The following is a 17,709-nucleotide window of genomic DNA, read 5'->3' as shown; positions in this document are numbered from 1 at the left end:
CAGGGCCCCAGTGCCACTGACCACTGCACCTCCATGCCACCCCTTTCCACAACCCAGCCTATTAAAACCATCAGTTGAAAAGGATGTTGCCAAATACAGGGACTAAAACTGTTATGAAACCTCTAATTTATTTCACATATATGCAGCTCTAGCAAAATAAAACAACTGGCCAGAAATTGGTCAGCCTTCATCGTTAACTGATATTTTACTGGAATATGTTGGAATAACCCATCCTGTCTAATGTAACGGTAGCAGCCCAGCATGTGGTGTAACCCATCATTAATGAAGAATGTAAAGCAGTGGCTCACCAGGGCCTTTCCTTGATGTGTTTTGCCTCATAAGAACCTTGACAGTTGGTTTATGCTTCTTGGGTGCATCACTTAAAGCAACAGCAGACCTGGCTGGAGTACTAATTCAGACAGCCTTAGATATACAGTGCTTTATAGGATTTTGATGGAAGTGTGGAACATCAGGAAGGGCTTATCTGGCCAAAACCGATACACATATCCCATGCTGTGGTGTGGCTGTAATCACAGCTGGATGTTGTTAGAAATATTCACCCAGCCTGTCTGTGTTTGGTAGGCCCAGTGTCACAAAAAGCTGCAGAAAAACTGTAATCAGTAATCAGCTAAAGCTACACATATAGACAGTGAGGTAGCTAGCTTTAGTAAAGTACAGAGCCTGCAGAAAGTATTCACTCCCCTAATAGATATTTTCACAATTTGTTAAGTTGTAAACTTAAAAAGAAATACTTTTATGTTGTTTTCTGTCTTTTGTCTATACAAATTACCCAATAATTTGGAATTAATGTTTTTATTTGTAATTTGAAAGCAAACTCTGAAATGTCTTGACATGGTAAGTATTTGCCTCCTTAGCAATGACTCTCCAATTTGTACCCAGGTGCATTTACTTTCCTTGGAACTTCACTTTAAAACTTGAACGTAGTCCACGTGTGGTCATTTAACATGTCAACAAATTGTTGACAACTCCTGTCTATATAAGGACCCCTCAGCTGACAGTGCATGTCAGAGAAGACACTCTACCATGAAGACCACTTCTGCAATAGAATTATGAAGAGGTATCAATCTGGGAGGGGTAGAAAATAGGGTAATGAAAGTTCCCAGCCATACAGTCAGGTCTATCATGAAGAAATGGAAAGAATATGGAACTACCCTAACAATCATCCAAGTGCAGACCATGGCTGCCAAACCCGGCCATCAGTGAAGGAGGACCTCGATCAGAAAGTGGCCAAGAACCCAGATGACCACCCTGACAGAACTAGAGAGTTCCAAGGCTAAGATCTGAGAACTCGGACAACAATCTCTGCAGCACTACACAGAGCTAACACCTCACACCTAAAGAAGGCCGAAACGTTGCATTTTCTTCCATCTCTTTACAGCATGGAATAAACCTATTACTTGTTCATTATACATTGATGAATCTTTCAAGGGCCTAACTTTCAAATCTCCAAAATCCCAATTAGATTTCACACATTTTTGTGCACCTATGCAGTCATGCACAAAAATACAAAACCTATATACAGGAATAACACTTTAACAATTTGAAGATCAGATTAGGGATACACTGACTTAGCTTGGTGCTTAGTTGAATTTAGTTGAATGCGGGACCATGGGTTTACAGTTTATAGATTAAGCCAGGGCGCAATTTTAACTCCTCTGATTAAAGTGAGCCCTAACATTTTCCTGAACATTCATTATCATCAACTTATTAGTTTATCAAAACTCAGAAACTAAACTGCATTCGTTAAATTTTTTACTTTTGTTGCCCTTATTTCAAATACCACCTTTTTATAATGAGGTGAAAGGTCATCTGTAGCCCTAACTTGCACTGGCCTTCCAGATCAAACACTACCTGAAAAGTTGCTCTTGGGCCTGATTGGTGGCAAAAACCATGAATGTCTGATTGCAGAAGACAATAATCTTAAATATTAAGAGAGAAAGGAAATCTGGAAAAAAAAACACTCCTTCATCCTGTACTAACACTGGACTCACTTCACTTACAGGACCTTTTTGGGGTTGTGCGCAGCAACATTTCTCTCACCAATAAGCAGGCAGATTCCCTGGATTTTTCAAGCTTACATGCCAGATGCCTAATTTTATTCAGCAGGACGTACGCTGCACCGCTTTCATGAATACAGTAGTTCAGTGATGTAATGCAGTTGCTCAAACTTTACAAAAAAATTGCAACTCAAGGTCAGCTACTTTTCATTCAATGGCATCCTTTTTTTTTGCAATTTCTAGTAACCTGCTGCTTCCTAATGGCCTTTAGCTTTACTACTGGTCTCTTAAAGCATAATTAGTTTTTTATGTTCTAAATGGTTATTTTTTACAGTTGTAGTTGTTTATATAATGTTTTTTCTCCGTTTTCCAATCATTTGTAGTGAACCACTATTTTTCTCATGTGGAATAATTGTTTTGCACTGCCAACTGCAGTCTACAGTAAAAGGTCAATCAAGTTGAAGAAAAAGAAACATACTGGGATTATTTTATATATTATATTTTTGTATAAAAACATCTTGCTGCGATAAAAGGTATCAGTTAAGTAAAAGTTACTTAATATGACTAAACTAAAGAGAAAATACCTAACTACACTTGTTTGATGTGATGTTAGGTAATGCACAAAAACCTAAAAAATGAGATATATATTACTGTAATAAAATATATACTACCATTTTGCTGCCTGTCATAAAAATCTTGAAAAGGCTAATTAATTATTTCAACTATTATGTCGATAATAATAACATTTTCTCACGTGCCTCCATCTTACATTTTCAATTTTTGTCCCTTCACTGTGAGAGCATACAACTTCACACTGAAGCATTGTAGAGAAACAGCATAATTAATAAACCCAGAAGAAAATGTTATGCTAAACAATATTTATGACTAAGAGCTTGTCAAAAGCTGCGTTTTCATATTCTGTGATTTTGAATTCAGTTTTTGCACTTCTTATGAGAATGAAAGGGCAGAAACAGAGTGAACATATGCATGGTAAGAAATGGATGTGAGTTTACATCTCCTATATAATGAGTCCGTTATATTTTGATCTCCGTGCAACACCTTTTCCATAACCTGAACAAAACTAATTATTAAACCATACCAGAATAGGAAGAATAAGAAGCGCTGTAAAATAGAAAAAATGACAAAAACGTGAAAGTAAAAAAAAAAACAGTCATTTTGGTAGTTTTATTGTTGTAGCTATAAAGGCTTTAAGTTAGGCAAGCTATGCTTAATTTGGTTCAATTTATTTGTAATTCTCTATGCAAACTAATATATTTGAATGTAAAATGTGAAGTAGCTTCTGTGTACAAGTGCAATATTGAATCTAATGATTGCTTGAAATATTGTACCAGGGCAAATTCATTGTGCATTTTATTTCAGTTGGCAAATGAAACCATCTACATCTGTAATTTTAATCTTGGGTTTTTGTTCTAAGGTGTTTCAGTATACGATTTCACAGATCTGTATGAAATAACAGAACATCCCTTTAATAATTTTCATTTTGATTTTGAGACCAAGAATAAAAGTACTGAGCAAGAGGACTGTTTGCTGTTCTTTGGCCTGTAACCTGACTACTATATTTATTTGTCAGCTGCATTTATCCTGCAACTATATGAATACATAGTATTCTGTGCAATTCTGAGACTGAGCAATATCAAGGCTGTATGTGCAACATTTCTAACCTCTCAAAGGGCGAAGAACTTTCTCCTTTGAAGCCGTCATCAGGAAGGCCGCCCTGCAAACAAAAACAAGCTGTAGCATGGGACTATAGAGACCAAAGTTAACTTTAGTTTTGCAAACTCACAATAATTCTTGCTTCCACAGGGAGCAATTAGTTTGATCTGTCATTTTCCACCAGTGCCCATGTCACACTTCAAGATCTGTTTGGCAACCAAGGCCCGAGGTGAACGTGAGAAATCTCATTAACTTGTTATTATACACTGGTGTTTACTGCTTAACCCTATACATAGATTTGTTTTTTAATGATGCTGACTACACAGCAATTCAACCTCTCTATAACATCAATATGATTTTGAACCTAAAATATTATTCAATATTTTTAATGTATTGTAATAAGTAAAGATGAAATGTCAACATATTTGCAGATAAGAATGTATAGGCATGACAATGATAGCAACAATAAAACAATAATACTGTCCAACTACTCCCTAAAACATAACAAACTCAGCAACTGAATTTGCAATGTAACACAGAATAAAATGATGAAAACACTTCCACTACTTACAGATATTCTTGAGTTGGCACGCACTCTAGCAACAAATTCCTTTTCTTTTTGAGCAGCCTGCCTTTGAATTTTTTGGAAGGCGGCCAATGCATTAGAAAAGTCATTAAGGAGGCGATCTTTTTGGATTTTTCTTTGGCGCTAGAAAAAAAAAGAGTAACTTTTGTCAGTAAGGAAGAATGTGGTGTTAAATTTGAAACATTTTCAAAATGTGAAAAAAATCAATATTCTAAAATACAATATACACCTATGGTACTAAACAGTACTCATTAACTATGATTACCATTTACATTTGATTATAGGCCTTCAGAAATAAGGTTAGAATTAATCTTTGGTTCATCACACCAGGGAAGGATAACCCACACATGTCTGAAGAAAGGGGAAGTTAAGTAATTTGTGAACTCATGAATATGGTTTTCTGAACATTTATTATTAACAACATACAATTCTTTATTTTTTCTAATATAAAATCTCTGTAAAATAGGAGAAAGCAGACAGCTTTAATATAAAGAAATAAAACTAAAATTGAAATAAAGTTTTATTTCAACAAATCATTTGTAATTCTGTATGTGAAAACAAATGGATTATGTACTTCTCCACCCACAACCCCAAATTCTTTCATAATGTGTTGTATCTGTTAAGATGCTTCAGTTTTATTTGCCTTAAGGTTTCCTTTTAAAAGTGGCCACAGCTATAAAAACAGGAAATTCATGTCCTGGGTTTTTGAAGTCACTACAAAGCATAACATGTTTGGAATATTCCATGAAGAATCACTCCGAACAACACAGTTTCATCTGTTTCAAGAACATAAAAGGTTTATTTTCTGAACATGTATTTATCCCCCCATAACAAAATGCATAAAAATGCCTCTGTTTGTAAGCAGCCTTTAAAATATTACATGAAGAGTGCAACGTACATATTGCACAATACATTGTACAATAAGCAATAACAACAAACTGCATCTACTGTATATAGTATTTTATAAATTACAGAAAATGTTGACATTCTGCGCTAATCAGACGCACAAAAGAAATTACTTCTTCAACATATAATAAAAATTTCTATCTGCTCTTAATTTAATTAATCCCCTCTCATTCCCCACCACAGCAGCTGTAGGTCTATATCCGTGTTATTTATAAATACTCTGGAGAGGCCTTGTGGTCAAACCTTCAGGAAGGTTTTTTTTTTGCCAATTTGGTATTTCCCTCCCCCTCCATCCTCTCACCCAGACAAAAAAGAAAATGGAAAAGAGCTCCTGCTGACCCTGTAAAGTACTCCCTTCAGAACTTCACAAGAACAGTTTCATACACACGCTCACATAGATAAGAGAATACACCCAAACTTGTGTTTGTGTGTGCACGCAAAAACTGTAAGCAGAAACAGAGCACTAGTGTATTTATACACCATCAGACTCAACACTGGCTGAAATAGAAATGGAGTTATTAAGTGCTGTCTCTTCTCCAGCTTGAATAAAGAAGCAATCTCCGTTAGCAGGACAGCAGCATTTCTTACCACAGAACCTATGGAGTTCTAGGATGTGAGCTCACAATCATCAGGGTTCATGTCTGGTGATTGGTGAGGCCTAGACAGCTTCTCAGTGCACTGACTGTCTTAGCTGACATGTCGTTTAGTTTATAGGACGGTTGCATCTCTTCAGTGAAAACATTAGCTTTTTTGTACTGTACCTCCATCTAGATTTTTATTAAAAATGAGAATAATCGTTTTATGTTTTATACTTTGGCAATTTGGAATCGCCAATCGCCAGTTGGGAATCTCTGTCATGGTCGCTTGCCAGCAATGTCAATGTCGAACCACCTTCTGCATTATAGAGCTCAATCTGCTCTATGAGCCAATATTTTCACAGGCTGATGGCTGAAGATGTTGTCCCCACTCACAATGCACATGCAACTTAAAGGTCACAGCACTGTGATGGCCTGACCACCTGCTGGATATTAAAGCCATGAATATGGAGAAGCTATCCTTGACAGACTCCTGTGAAAGCACCCCAATACCCTCATTTGTGTTTCCCCATACACGTTTTATACTAGAAACTGACTAGAATCCTGTAGAAGGTCCTTTATTTTGACCTATGAACAGAGAGATAACACTCAATGTTACTAGCATTTAATGCCATCCAAATTAAACCATAAATAATCTATGTGCACCAGTTGCTGGTAATTTTTGTTTTATGCATTTTCTCTAAAATGTTTGAAAAAGTAGGAATTAAGCTATTTTTTTATAACAACGAGAAGTGTCAAAAAAGAAGAGCACATATCACTTCCCATTCTCATGTAAATCACAATCAAAAGGACAAGGTAATTGCTCCAGTTCTTTCTAGTGCAGAAGAGACTACTTGGGGAATTCAATAATTCAAAAGTATTGATAAGTGTGGCTCAACAATGAAACTAAGACAACGGTGAGTGTCTATAACAAGTGATCTGGTTATATACTGATAAAGCAGACTCACCCGGAACAGTTCTGGAATGTTTAGCTTTTTGGATCAATAACAGAATCCCAATTAGCAAGATGAAGTGGATGGTCTTGCTCTTAACCTTTATTATGTATTTTCTATGTGTAAACATTACATGTTCAGATTCATTTTAACTTAAATGCATGAAATGCCTGTTGTCCTAGGTTGTGGGTACTAAGCAATTCTGAAAAAAAAAAAATGCACCAACAGTATGCAGTATACAGACAGTATATGTTTTACCCAAATCAGGTTCCAAAATCAAATATCATAAAGACTAAACAGCGTTGTGCTGGAAATCAAAGGCACTTTACAGTACACGTAAACAGTATTTAACAGTTGTTCCTCACCAACACATTACAACTCACTTTTTTAAACACACATTGCATAGTCCAAAATAAAAACAGATATTCGATGAAGTTTAATACAGACTCAATGATTCACTTCTTCTCTAAAAATAAGCACTAACCTTTTTCTCCATTTTGTGGTTAACAATCTAACTAATTATGTACGGAAATGGAATACAGGGGAAACAATGCTAATCCAATTCACAGTCAAAGTTTAATTTCCTTTCTCTATCCCAATATTGTCTTAAGAATAATTGCAATCATTTCAGAATTCCTCAGAACAACGAGGAACCTCCAAAATCCCTACCAGATTGACCAGTTTCTACATTAGTGTTTGAGTGCACAGTCCCCATCTTATTTTTCTATTTTTATTGTGATCTAAATGATCTCTTTTTCCTATTACATATGTTATCATGTGTTCACTGAGAGAGGTCCTTCAATAAAATACATAAATATTTAATAAATTGTACTGGTGTGCTTTTGCATTTTCAATTTGTACCACTAGATGGAGACACTGTTCTTTAAATCCAATAACTTGCAAACCCAGACCTTGACTGCTGGGGTCATCCAGCACAACGTGATATGAATGAGATTCAGAATTGTACCATTTCTGGCGAAATAAAACTGACTCCCTCTGTCTATATAATCTAATGCTAAAGCTAAATGGGTTCTCTTAATAAAAACACAGTTATCTATAAGAAAACAGGATTATACTGGCAAGGTTCAAGGTTATATGTGGCACTGATATCACTTCAGGTTAAGAAATAACAAGCAAATTCTCGTAAGACTAAACAATTTTACATTTCTTAACTCAACATTAATAAATAAACACCTGGCAAGAATAACAAACAGCATTACACCAATACAAGTAAAGAAATTGAGCGGTTTTGTAAAAAAAAAGTTCTCGAATACAATAGTGTTCGGCAGACCTTTGCAGATAATGTAATTTTATGTAACAGGTCAATCAATATATTTAATTTTCAGTGCTTTTCTTGCATATCTCCCTTTAACATCACAACTATCCAAATTTCTAAAATCAAAACTGGTGGGCAGAAAACAGTACAGCTACTTAGCATTTCTTAAATAATGCAAAAAATAATGAGGCAAGAGCAAACATCTCTATTGCGCACTTAGGCTCTCCTGACTCCCACCTGACAACCTCTCTCACAGCCATGACACACTGTTTGTGAAGCACAGGCTACTTTAATATACCTTTTTTAGACACAATGAACTAATCTTACCAGGTGTAATTTATAACCATGGAGAACAACCTGAAAGCTGATTACAACAAAATACTGCATTGCCTGCTGTTTCTTTGGTTCTTGAATCTACTCATTGCTTTCAGTGCAAATTAATGTGGGTATAAAAAACATGTTGGCCTCTTTTATTGAGTCTTAGAAACTGCATTTTTGAATGGGTGACACAGTGGCGTAGTGATTAGCATTAGTGCCTCTCAGCACTGCTGACCTGGGCTGCTGTCTGGGTGGAGTCTGCATGTTCTCCCCAGGTTCACATGGGTTTCCCCCGGGTGCTCCAGTTTCATTCCACAGTCCAGAGACATAGTGGTAGGTTAACCAGCTCTTAGGACAATGGGCCCTGCTGTGAGTGTGTGCATGTCTGTGTTTGTGTCTGTCTGCCCTCTGATAGACTGGTGTCCCGCCAAGGGTGTACCCTGCCCTGCATCCGTTTCTTGGGCCCTGGCTCCCCCACGACCCTGAACTGGAAGAAGCAGTTAGAAAATGGATGGATGGATGTTTTTTGACATTTCAAACGCCTTTAAAAGGAATAATTGGAAATGCTCTTAAAATGAGGTCCCACCCTAACCACCTCAAGAAATCTGATATTCCCATTCTGCCACCAGAATTAATCTACTGAAAACGAACACCTCCCTCTTAATAAATGCCAGTTTATATAATTCAAGTTTCTTTATCACACATAATAAAGAAAATACAGCCCAATTAAAATGTATAATAAAGTCTGATTAAAATTTAAGAAGCTGTGGTTGAGTGTATGTATATTCAGGTACTGTAATCAATTCGTCCTCAGAACGGCAAAGGGCAAGCACCTGCTAGTGCACAGAAACAATACACTGGGCAAACAGGATTACGGATTAGAGAGTAACCTGTCAAGAGGCTATTCTGAAACTGCAATTCTATTGCAAACCTGCATTGTTTTTAGTGTATATACTTCTAGCTTTGAGCCTTTGAGAATGCACAGTAGATCAGCAGAGCGGTCCCAAGGCCAAACGGTATGAATTACATGGACAGATATAAGGAACATTCCCTGCAGAGGTTGTAGATGATGGAAGACCTATGTTTCCTTTTTAATTTGAAAGCAAAAAGTGAAGATGTCTCCCCATGTTATGTAAAACAAAGATTAAGTAGAATGTCAGGGAAGATTACACAGGTGGTGTTTTACTAAGATATATTTTTTGTAAGAGATGCAACAAATTAGATTGCTGGATACAAGACATGCTGTCTTGCTGACCTTGAAATTGCCAGGGGGTGCATGCATATGTATGCTAGATAAATATTTGCAGTTAGTGCAGAGACATTTGTTATAGCAAACGGTGCATATTAGGTTTGGACAGTGGCTAGTTGGTCAGAGTTGAAGAGTCAACCTTTAAAATAAAGAAGTTTTCTTTAAAGAGCTTGGGAACAGAAAGCATGTGGGTGTGGAAGGGAGGCACCAGTGAAATGTGGCTCTCTATCTGGGAATTACTTGTTGATGTTCTGGGCTGTTTTCTGCCTCACTGAAGGCCTGATCAATGAAAGATGAGTACATTTTAAGAGGTTAGTTTTGGAAGTTCATCTCGTCACCGTGTAAGCGGTGAAGTCTGAAGAAAAAGTTATGAGTTTAGGATGACATGACCTTTAAAGGAGATAGCTGTATGAATAAGTGGGTTTGTATTGCACAGATATTTTTAGCTTTGCATAGCTAATAGACTGACAGAGCACACATGGACAGAAACAGGCATTAAGCTCTACATGTTTCTGAGAAATGTAAATGTTTTTGAATTTCTAACAGTATGTACAGGGTGACACACCTCAAACCCCTTTTAATTAGCAAAATCACAACATCAATTCTGTAGATCCTCTATGATATGCATTGTTTTATTTTTCCCAACAAGAATTTAATAATATGGTCAACCAAATACATTGCATGTACTGTAAATACACTATGGTCTGAAAGGTCTATTGGTGTTGGATGTTCTAAAAATGTCAGAGTTTTCTATATATAACTTTCATGTGGTCTGTTTCTACTTGCATACAAGATCCTATATCAAATAACATAAAATCAATGTTTCACATTAGACGTTTCACTGTAATTTCCGCCTACACACATACAGTACAATAAATACTTAAGATACTTAGACACAGGAACTCCACGAAATATCTCAGTTCATAGCTGAGACCTCAGCTAGGGTTTTAGACTTTAAGAAGCTACAGGATGTCTGTGTTCATAGAGCTGTGTGAAACACCGAGATTTAGTTGTGGGTTTTGTGCAATTCCACACATTGTCTTGTTTACTGTTAAGAATGGGATTTGTTAAAGATTGGTTTTAAAATCCTTAAAAGACCAAAGGACCAAACACACACACTAAAAAAGAATGACTTGTTTACTGTATTTTTATTTCAGATTTTTTCATTTTTCCTTAATCCATCATACTTAAAGTTCACATCACATTGGGTGGCAGAAATATAACTGTTGGCTTTCAGAATGACAAAGGGTTGGAACGTTCCAAAATTTTGTCAAGAACTATTTTAGATTAAATTAAACTCAGACTGCAGAAAACATTCCAGCATCTGTTTTGCTCTCCTCCTCATCTACCAGAGACAACTCTAAATCACCAGAGACATTACAATTATGTGGAAAGACATTTGTGGGTTCCCCTAATTCCCACCTGATATGCACTCATCTCTGATATGGCAACCTTAAATGTACATTTTCAAGGTCACAGTCTTTTCAAGAAAACACTTGACTTGAAACAACTGTCACTGCCTTGTTTTGTAATCATTAAAAGGTTCTTTCTTACTGACGTCTCTCATAATGTCAGTTCTTTGACCCATCAGGGATGGCAGCGTCTCCCTACAGCATTCTTAACAGACCCAGATTAAATGTAATTCCATGCCAGGAATTTAATATCAAGCTACAATTTAAATGTGTCCAGCCACAATGACAACACAGATCACCTCATTATTTCGGCAAAATGTTCTGAAATCTACAATTTACAACAAGGAAGTGAGCAGATTTCACCAATATGTTTCCATAGGGGTGTATTTAGTGTTATGGCTGACATCTGTATTTGGTATTTGTTGTATTTTTATCTGACAATGTTACACAGCATTACAGTTCTTCAAAACTTTCACAGGTGCTTAGTGGAATAAGAAATGTTTTGGTGTAAGTTTATACACCTCTGTTAACTTCTCTCATCACCATAGTAATGCTCTCGTTTAATAGAGTCAACAAATTGAACATCTTAAATTGACTCTTGGGAATGAATACATTATTTTGAATTGAGCTGCTAAGCCCCGGACAAGCTGTGTTTTTATATACAGTCACAAAGAGGAGAAAGAAGGCTGGATGGAGTTATGTCACATACAGTAAGGACTCACCTGATCCCCGAGTCCCACGTTGTCATATGATTTGTTGCCGTAGACGACACATGTGCACAAAGGAGGAAAGCACAATAAATACCCAACGTAACCAAATACATATACAAATTACATAAGCATATCCTCATCCAATGTTTTGTTTTACGGGTTAAATCCTGATCAGGAGTCTTGTGTTTTCCCTGTGACTGGTTGGAAGTGGACAATTGGGAGGCCTCTTGAGTTTAAATGTGTGTCTATGTTCTGTGTTAATGGTTGGGGTAGTAGGAATTGATGAGGGCAGTAAGAATTATAAATGATGTCGAAGTGGGTTAAGGTCTTAAAGGTTATGTCTGTCACTACAATGTGTAGGAATTCTAGAATTCACCAACACATCACTGAGTTACAGTGCAATCAGACCACCGTTTTATTTTGGGTTATTAGTAAACAGAATTTGATTAAATTCTTGTTTAAGAGAGTTAACATTAAATTGAAACACTAGCACTACTGGTGCAAACTTTCATGTTGCTTATCACAGGAGCACATACCACAGTTATGATAAAAACCACAGAACAAAGCAGCATGCAGTGGCAGTCTTAAATCTCAACTATTCATTTATCTGCTAAGTCAATGGAAAAATCTTATCTTTGCTGTCAAACTCTGACATTCACCTCTGCAATGTGGTTTACCTGTTTCTTGTACAAAACAGGCAAAGGGTCAGCTTTTACTTTAAAAGGTCCAGTTAGGTGAAATTAGGATTAGTAGTTAGGATTTTACCTGCCTGCCTCTGCATCCAGCAGGCACCAGTCTACCTTGTGCACCAAACCAGAAAGTGGCAGTAAACTGAGTTGCTCAGTTTTGATAGCTTGCATGATCTGAAAGTCACCCCGCCAGCCTCCCGGTACCATTTTTATAAAACAAATGCTGCCAGATTGCAAAAAAACAATTGAACTTTATTGTATTTTATTTATTATATAAACATGACATATTACACAAATATTCTGTCCCTTATTAAAACTAACTGCATTGCAGTTTGCACACTCCCTGTTTACTTTTTTTTTGCTGCAAATACTGTGTTATGGCAACTTTTCCCATCTTCACTTCCTTTCAGATTTTTGGGGGCATGCATTTGTACCAGTCCATTTCCAAATTTCATGAGGGATAATCGATTATTAACTGTATTCAACTACAGTGACAATGTCAAAGTGAAAGGTCATTAAGGTGAAAATGTAATAGCACTCCAGTACTTTAAACTAAATAGGCATTTTTGGCGACTAGCACAGCTTAAGTTCTCTACTGACAAAAACACTAGAGAAATAATTGGTTTACTCTCTAGAATCAAGAGCAAATTTAAAGTTGGCAGCACTGGAGCGACTTCCACTTTGCTGCGGCCTGCTGTCACCGGAGACTGGGACTGCGTGCCCAAGTGGACAGTGACATCAGCATGAGTCCAGCTTGTAACATGCCAAATGGCCAACACTTTTAAAACTCACTGGTCTTACAAGGTGTAGTAGTCTTGTATGAGCTCTGCTCTGTGCTGAAAAGAAAAGTATCAGTGAACCAAAGGTCTGGATTCAGTGTCCCTAGTGGGATGGTGTATCCAGGGACCAAGGTGATGGAAGCTAATTTTTCACAATCAGGTGAAACAGGCTACATTACATACAGAGCACACTGCATTTAAGAGAGTACTAATAGTAGATCTTAAAAACGTGGGTTTAAAAGAATACATAAACCTTCTCTAACAGGACATTGGCACCACATGAATCACATTTCAGTAACATTATATGCAAAACAGACTTCATAGGAAAACAGAGACAAATTGAGATCTTTTGTAGTATTTCTTGTCCCTTCCTGTTAAGAATATTACATAAACAGCAGTTTATATGTTGATAAAAATGTGTACCTGTTCAGATGTTACAGGCAGTGAACCAAACTCCTTCATATACCGGTCTGTTTCTTTGGCAAGATGGCTAACATTCTGCTGTTTTTGTTGCCTAGAACATAGTAAGAAAAGGAAACAAAAGCACAATTCTTGAGATCCACTTCCATTAATAAGACATTCTATATTATCAGGAAATGTTCTGGACCACCTGAATTGCAAGTTTTTCTTTGCTTAAGTATTTTCTGAATAGTCCTAGAAAGCACAACTGAACTGACTCATGAATTTTCTAATACTACATGCATTTTCTAAGAAATGGAAATACACAATTACACTTGGTTTACATTACTACATACAGTATATCTGACATGCATCATAGAAAGTGAAAGTTCATCTTTAATGGCAAATATCTATTTACCAAAAACAAAATTCCCCAAAGTAAAAAAAAAAAAGATTTTTCTACAGTACAGACTATTTTACAAGTAAACACATATGCAATCCACTTTCACTTTGACATTGGGCATAACCAATTTGGTTAAGGATTTAGTGGTCATTTATAATGCACACCATACATTTAAGGTACTGCAACACAGCTGATGTATCTCTGATAAAATAAATATTGATATATGGTTAATACATTGCAATACAGAGTAAAGTACAGGATAACTTAAATTGACAGTATTTTTCAAAGAAGCAGTGGAAGCAGCGTAGTGTGGTGTGGTAATCTGTGCTACTAATCAAAGAAAAGCAAATCTTCACTGCTGTAATCCATGGCACACCCAATTGATTTACTACAGAAGGCTGCAAGCAGCAGGAGTATACATACTACAAGTAGGAGTTTGCTCAGGTGAGGCTAATGTTTCCAGTGCTTTTCTTCATATCAATTATGCTTTAGCACTTTAGTACTTGAATATTCCGGCCTACTTACTCTTCTATCATTAACCTCCACCTTTCAAAAATGACTATTATTGTATATATACAGCAATTGCAGACTTTCACAGGGCTGAATCACCCAGATGAATCTTTTCCACCTCCAGAGTACTGTTTTCAGGTAGAAATAATCATTCTTTAAATTAGCTTTCTCCAATGTACATCTTTATTTCTTATAGTGCACAAGATCTTACTATGGATTCTGAAATATACTAAGCATAAAGATATATTCAGAACTGCAACACATCAACAGTTATCAGAACAGTGCTCTGACACTGTGCTGAATATAGATGACAGTTTAATTCAGTTTGCTGAACACTTGTCTACACAGGGCATCTGCTCAGAAAGTAACAGTTGTGTGTGGTCACCATTAGACACAATACAAGCGGTGACCATATTTAGCTTCAGATTGCAAATACTATCGTGTAGGATTCTGTCCTACAAACCTAGACACGCATATCCCTTGTTCATTGTCCTCTGAGCCGTAGATGTGACGGATTGCTCCAGGTCACCCCAGAAATGTTCACATGTGCTCACACTTGAGGAGTAGTACTTCCACGCTCACATTTTGCAAGAATGCCAGTGCTACATAACTAGCAATAACTAGGACGTGCACGGTCCTGCTGGAACAATGCCACATCAGGAAAGTGCAGGCACGGCCCCAGGACTCGATCTACTGTACTGTATGTCATGATATTCAGGCAGCTTGCCGTCAATCACTTTTTCCAACGTTTCCGATGCGGCCAGACTGGCAGTGTAAAGACAGTTATAAAGATGGAGCAGGGTGATATGTTGAGGAGGTGTCACGACTTGTAGTCTCGCAGATGGTGGCTTATCACCGAAGGATCATTTGGCTGCAGCATCTTGCAAGATTAAAAACTGAAAACACCAGACAGTGTACCAAATGGCAACTTAGTTGATTCTCCACCATGCCTTAATATGTGGGGCATATTGGTCTCTTTCTGTGTTTTTAAGTCTTGATTTTCACCAGGCCTTATGCTAAACAGGTTAAATTACCTCATCACCTTTGTTCAAACAACTTTCTCTCTAATGAAGTAATATAGTGCTTATACAACTATCAAGGTCACTAGAGCATATCACGGTCTTTCTTGAAAGATCCAGTAATCAAAAAGACACCACAAACATCATATATCAATTAACAGCCAAAATCCTTAGATGTCATATTTCTAAGAAAATACTTACATCAGGATTAAGCTTTTTTAATGCTCTGTCACATTTATAACTACTAATGACTTCATCATTTTTTTGTGATCTCTGCATTAAAAAAGTAAATGATCTCTGCATTAAAAAAGGGATTCACACATGACTTGAACATAAAAGTATACAGATCCATGCTATTTAACAACAAGTACTATACGCAAATACAGTGTTCAACTTACAGCTTCTGTCTAAGTTCTGTGGTATCCTGTGGAGTTCCAAGCTGGTTTATAATTCGCTGAATTTCAGATGCTGATCAAGACAGAAATAAAGACATTGTTAAATTACACATATTTGTGATGTGCTTTTCAAGAAAACTACTGAAAGCACAGTGAACTGCATTATCTGACAGTACTTCTAGTAATTCTATTACTGGGGTACTGGACCTTAGCACTGTAAGTTATGTGAGAGGACTACAGTCTGTGTTTCTGACTCCAACTTGACCACACATTCTAATGAAATTCCACATGACCTTTGTTTTAAGGTTTTAGCATACTTTCAAAATACTGTGGAGTTTGGGTTTCAATACAGAATTTACAGAAGTTATTTTCAAAGATAAGTCTCTTCTCCACATAACACTGTCTAGAATTATAGGTATAAAGACATCTAGGTTGGATTGCACCATTTTTAACAGGGCCCAAAAAGAAATCACTTAGAACTCTATTTCTCTTAAACTTGTTTGACAGACAATATTTCAACAATAATTTGACATTTTAACCAAGCAATGTTTAATTAAAGCACTTCATATCATTTGAATTTTGATACTTATTACAGTACACAGAACTGATTTCACTGCGGTCACATATCGCGGTTCATATTTGCTAGAATGTCAAACAAGAAAAAAGGGCGAATTCAGTTCAAGATGACTGACTGTATCAATTCAAGTATTTTCACGGACAAATGTATTTTACAATCAATGAGGGTGATAAAGCTTTAGTTCTACAATCTTTAAGGTGAACTATTACAAAATAAACTAACCTTATCTCTCACACACAAGGACAATAAACAGGATGCTTCTGCTATTAGCTATTTTACTGTATTTGAAGGGTACAGTGCACTTACTTTTTCACATGCAACCAACGGTCAATGAAAATCATTTCTTATCATTAAGATACAAAGTCTTTATTTCAATTGTCATAAACATAGTGTAAAATGTATTTGCTAAAGCATATGAAACACCCATCACAAGGTCACCCATGACCTACCTGTGCAGGGTACCATTGATATTCCTGAATTTAAACATTGCTAAAGCATGCAAAATAAAACATCCATCAAAAGCAATTTGCCTACCATTACATGTACAATATATCAGCTGCCCTATACTTTGTCTATTATGGGGAAAGTCTGGTATTTCTGATTGTATTCTTAATTTTCACTTTAGCAGGTTCTGTCTGTTACGTCCATTAAGTGATTTTTACTCATTTAAACAGTTTACTCTATTGTGATTCTTTAATGTCGCTATTATTTATGTATGTACCTAGATCAGTGGTTCCCAAACCTTTTCTCTCCCCACAGACCATTAAAAAATTATGAAGGCCTTAGCAGACCATCAAAACATTTACAACTAAAACAAAATAAACAGCATGTAAAATAAAGAATAGAGTAATAAACGTAGAGGTTAATTTGTTAAGGGGAAGTGGCCACCTATCTGTCTGACTAAAGCTTGGCTGTGTCAGGGGCAACTGGAGTTGGCGTCAGTCATGCTGACAAATGATCGCAAGCCGCAGGAGACGTCATGCCGCCTGATGTGAAAATTAAGCATATTCACTTTTGCATCCAAAATTTAATAAAGAAATACCTTTTGAATTAATATCTTATTGTTTCATTGCAACATATCTCAGTCAAATTTCAAAAGTGGGGAAAACAGAAAGCATGCCTTAAGTTTTCATTTCAGACAACTGAAGCTTTTTCACCGTGGTGTTAATCTTATCACCTCCATCAAAAACTGTAAATGTGAGTACTTCTCACATCTCAACGAGTCAGATTTTACAGAGCACTCTGACAAAGAGAGCAGATG

The 17,709-nt window shown here is 36.5% G+C and overlaps 1 protein-coding gene across 3 annotated transcripts in view; it reads right to left on the bottom strand.

The window, feature by feature from the left end:
* The window catches only part of stx7l (syntaxin 7-like), a 38,092-nt gene that overhangs the window by 6,289 nt on the left and 14,094 nt on the right, over positions 1–17,709 (bottom strand). For all 3 annotated transcript variants that reach the window (XM_006626177.3, XM_069196097.1, XM_015354687.2), the window contains exons 3-6: positions 15,875–15,944; positions 13,569–13,659; positions 4,264–4,401; positions 3,701–3,753 (exon numbers count right to left, since the gene is read on the bottom strand). In XM_006626177.3, the coding sequence (XP_006626240.1) occupies positions 3,701–3,753; positions 4,264–4,401; positions 13,569–13,659; positions 15,875–15,944 (352 nt within the window). The remainder of the gene's footprint in view (positions 1–3,700; positions 3,754–4,263; positions 4,402–13,568; positions 13,660–15,874; positions 15,945–17,709) is intronic.

The sequence above is a fragment of the Lepisosteus oculatus genome, chromosome 2, assembly GCF_040954835.1.
Source record: "Lepisosteus oculatus isolate fLepOcu1 chromosome 2, fLepOcu1.hap2, whole genome shotgun sequence".
NCBI lineage: Eukaryota > Metazoa > Chordata > Actinopteri > Semionotiformes > Lepisosteidae > Lepisosteus > Lepisosteus oculatus.
The sequence above is the reverse complement of the archived record's forward strand: the minus strand, read 5'-3'. Positions and strand labels throughout refer to the sequence as shown.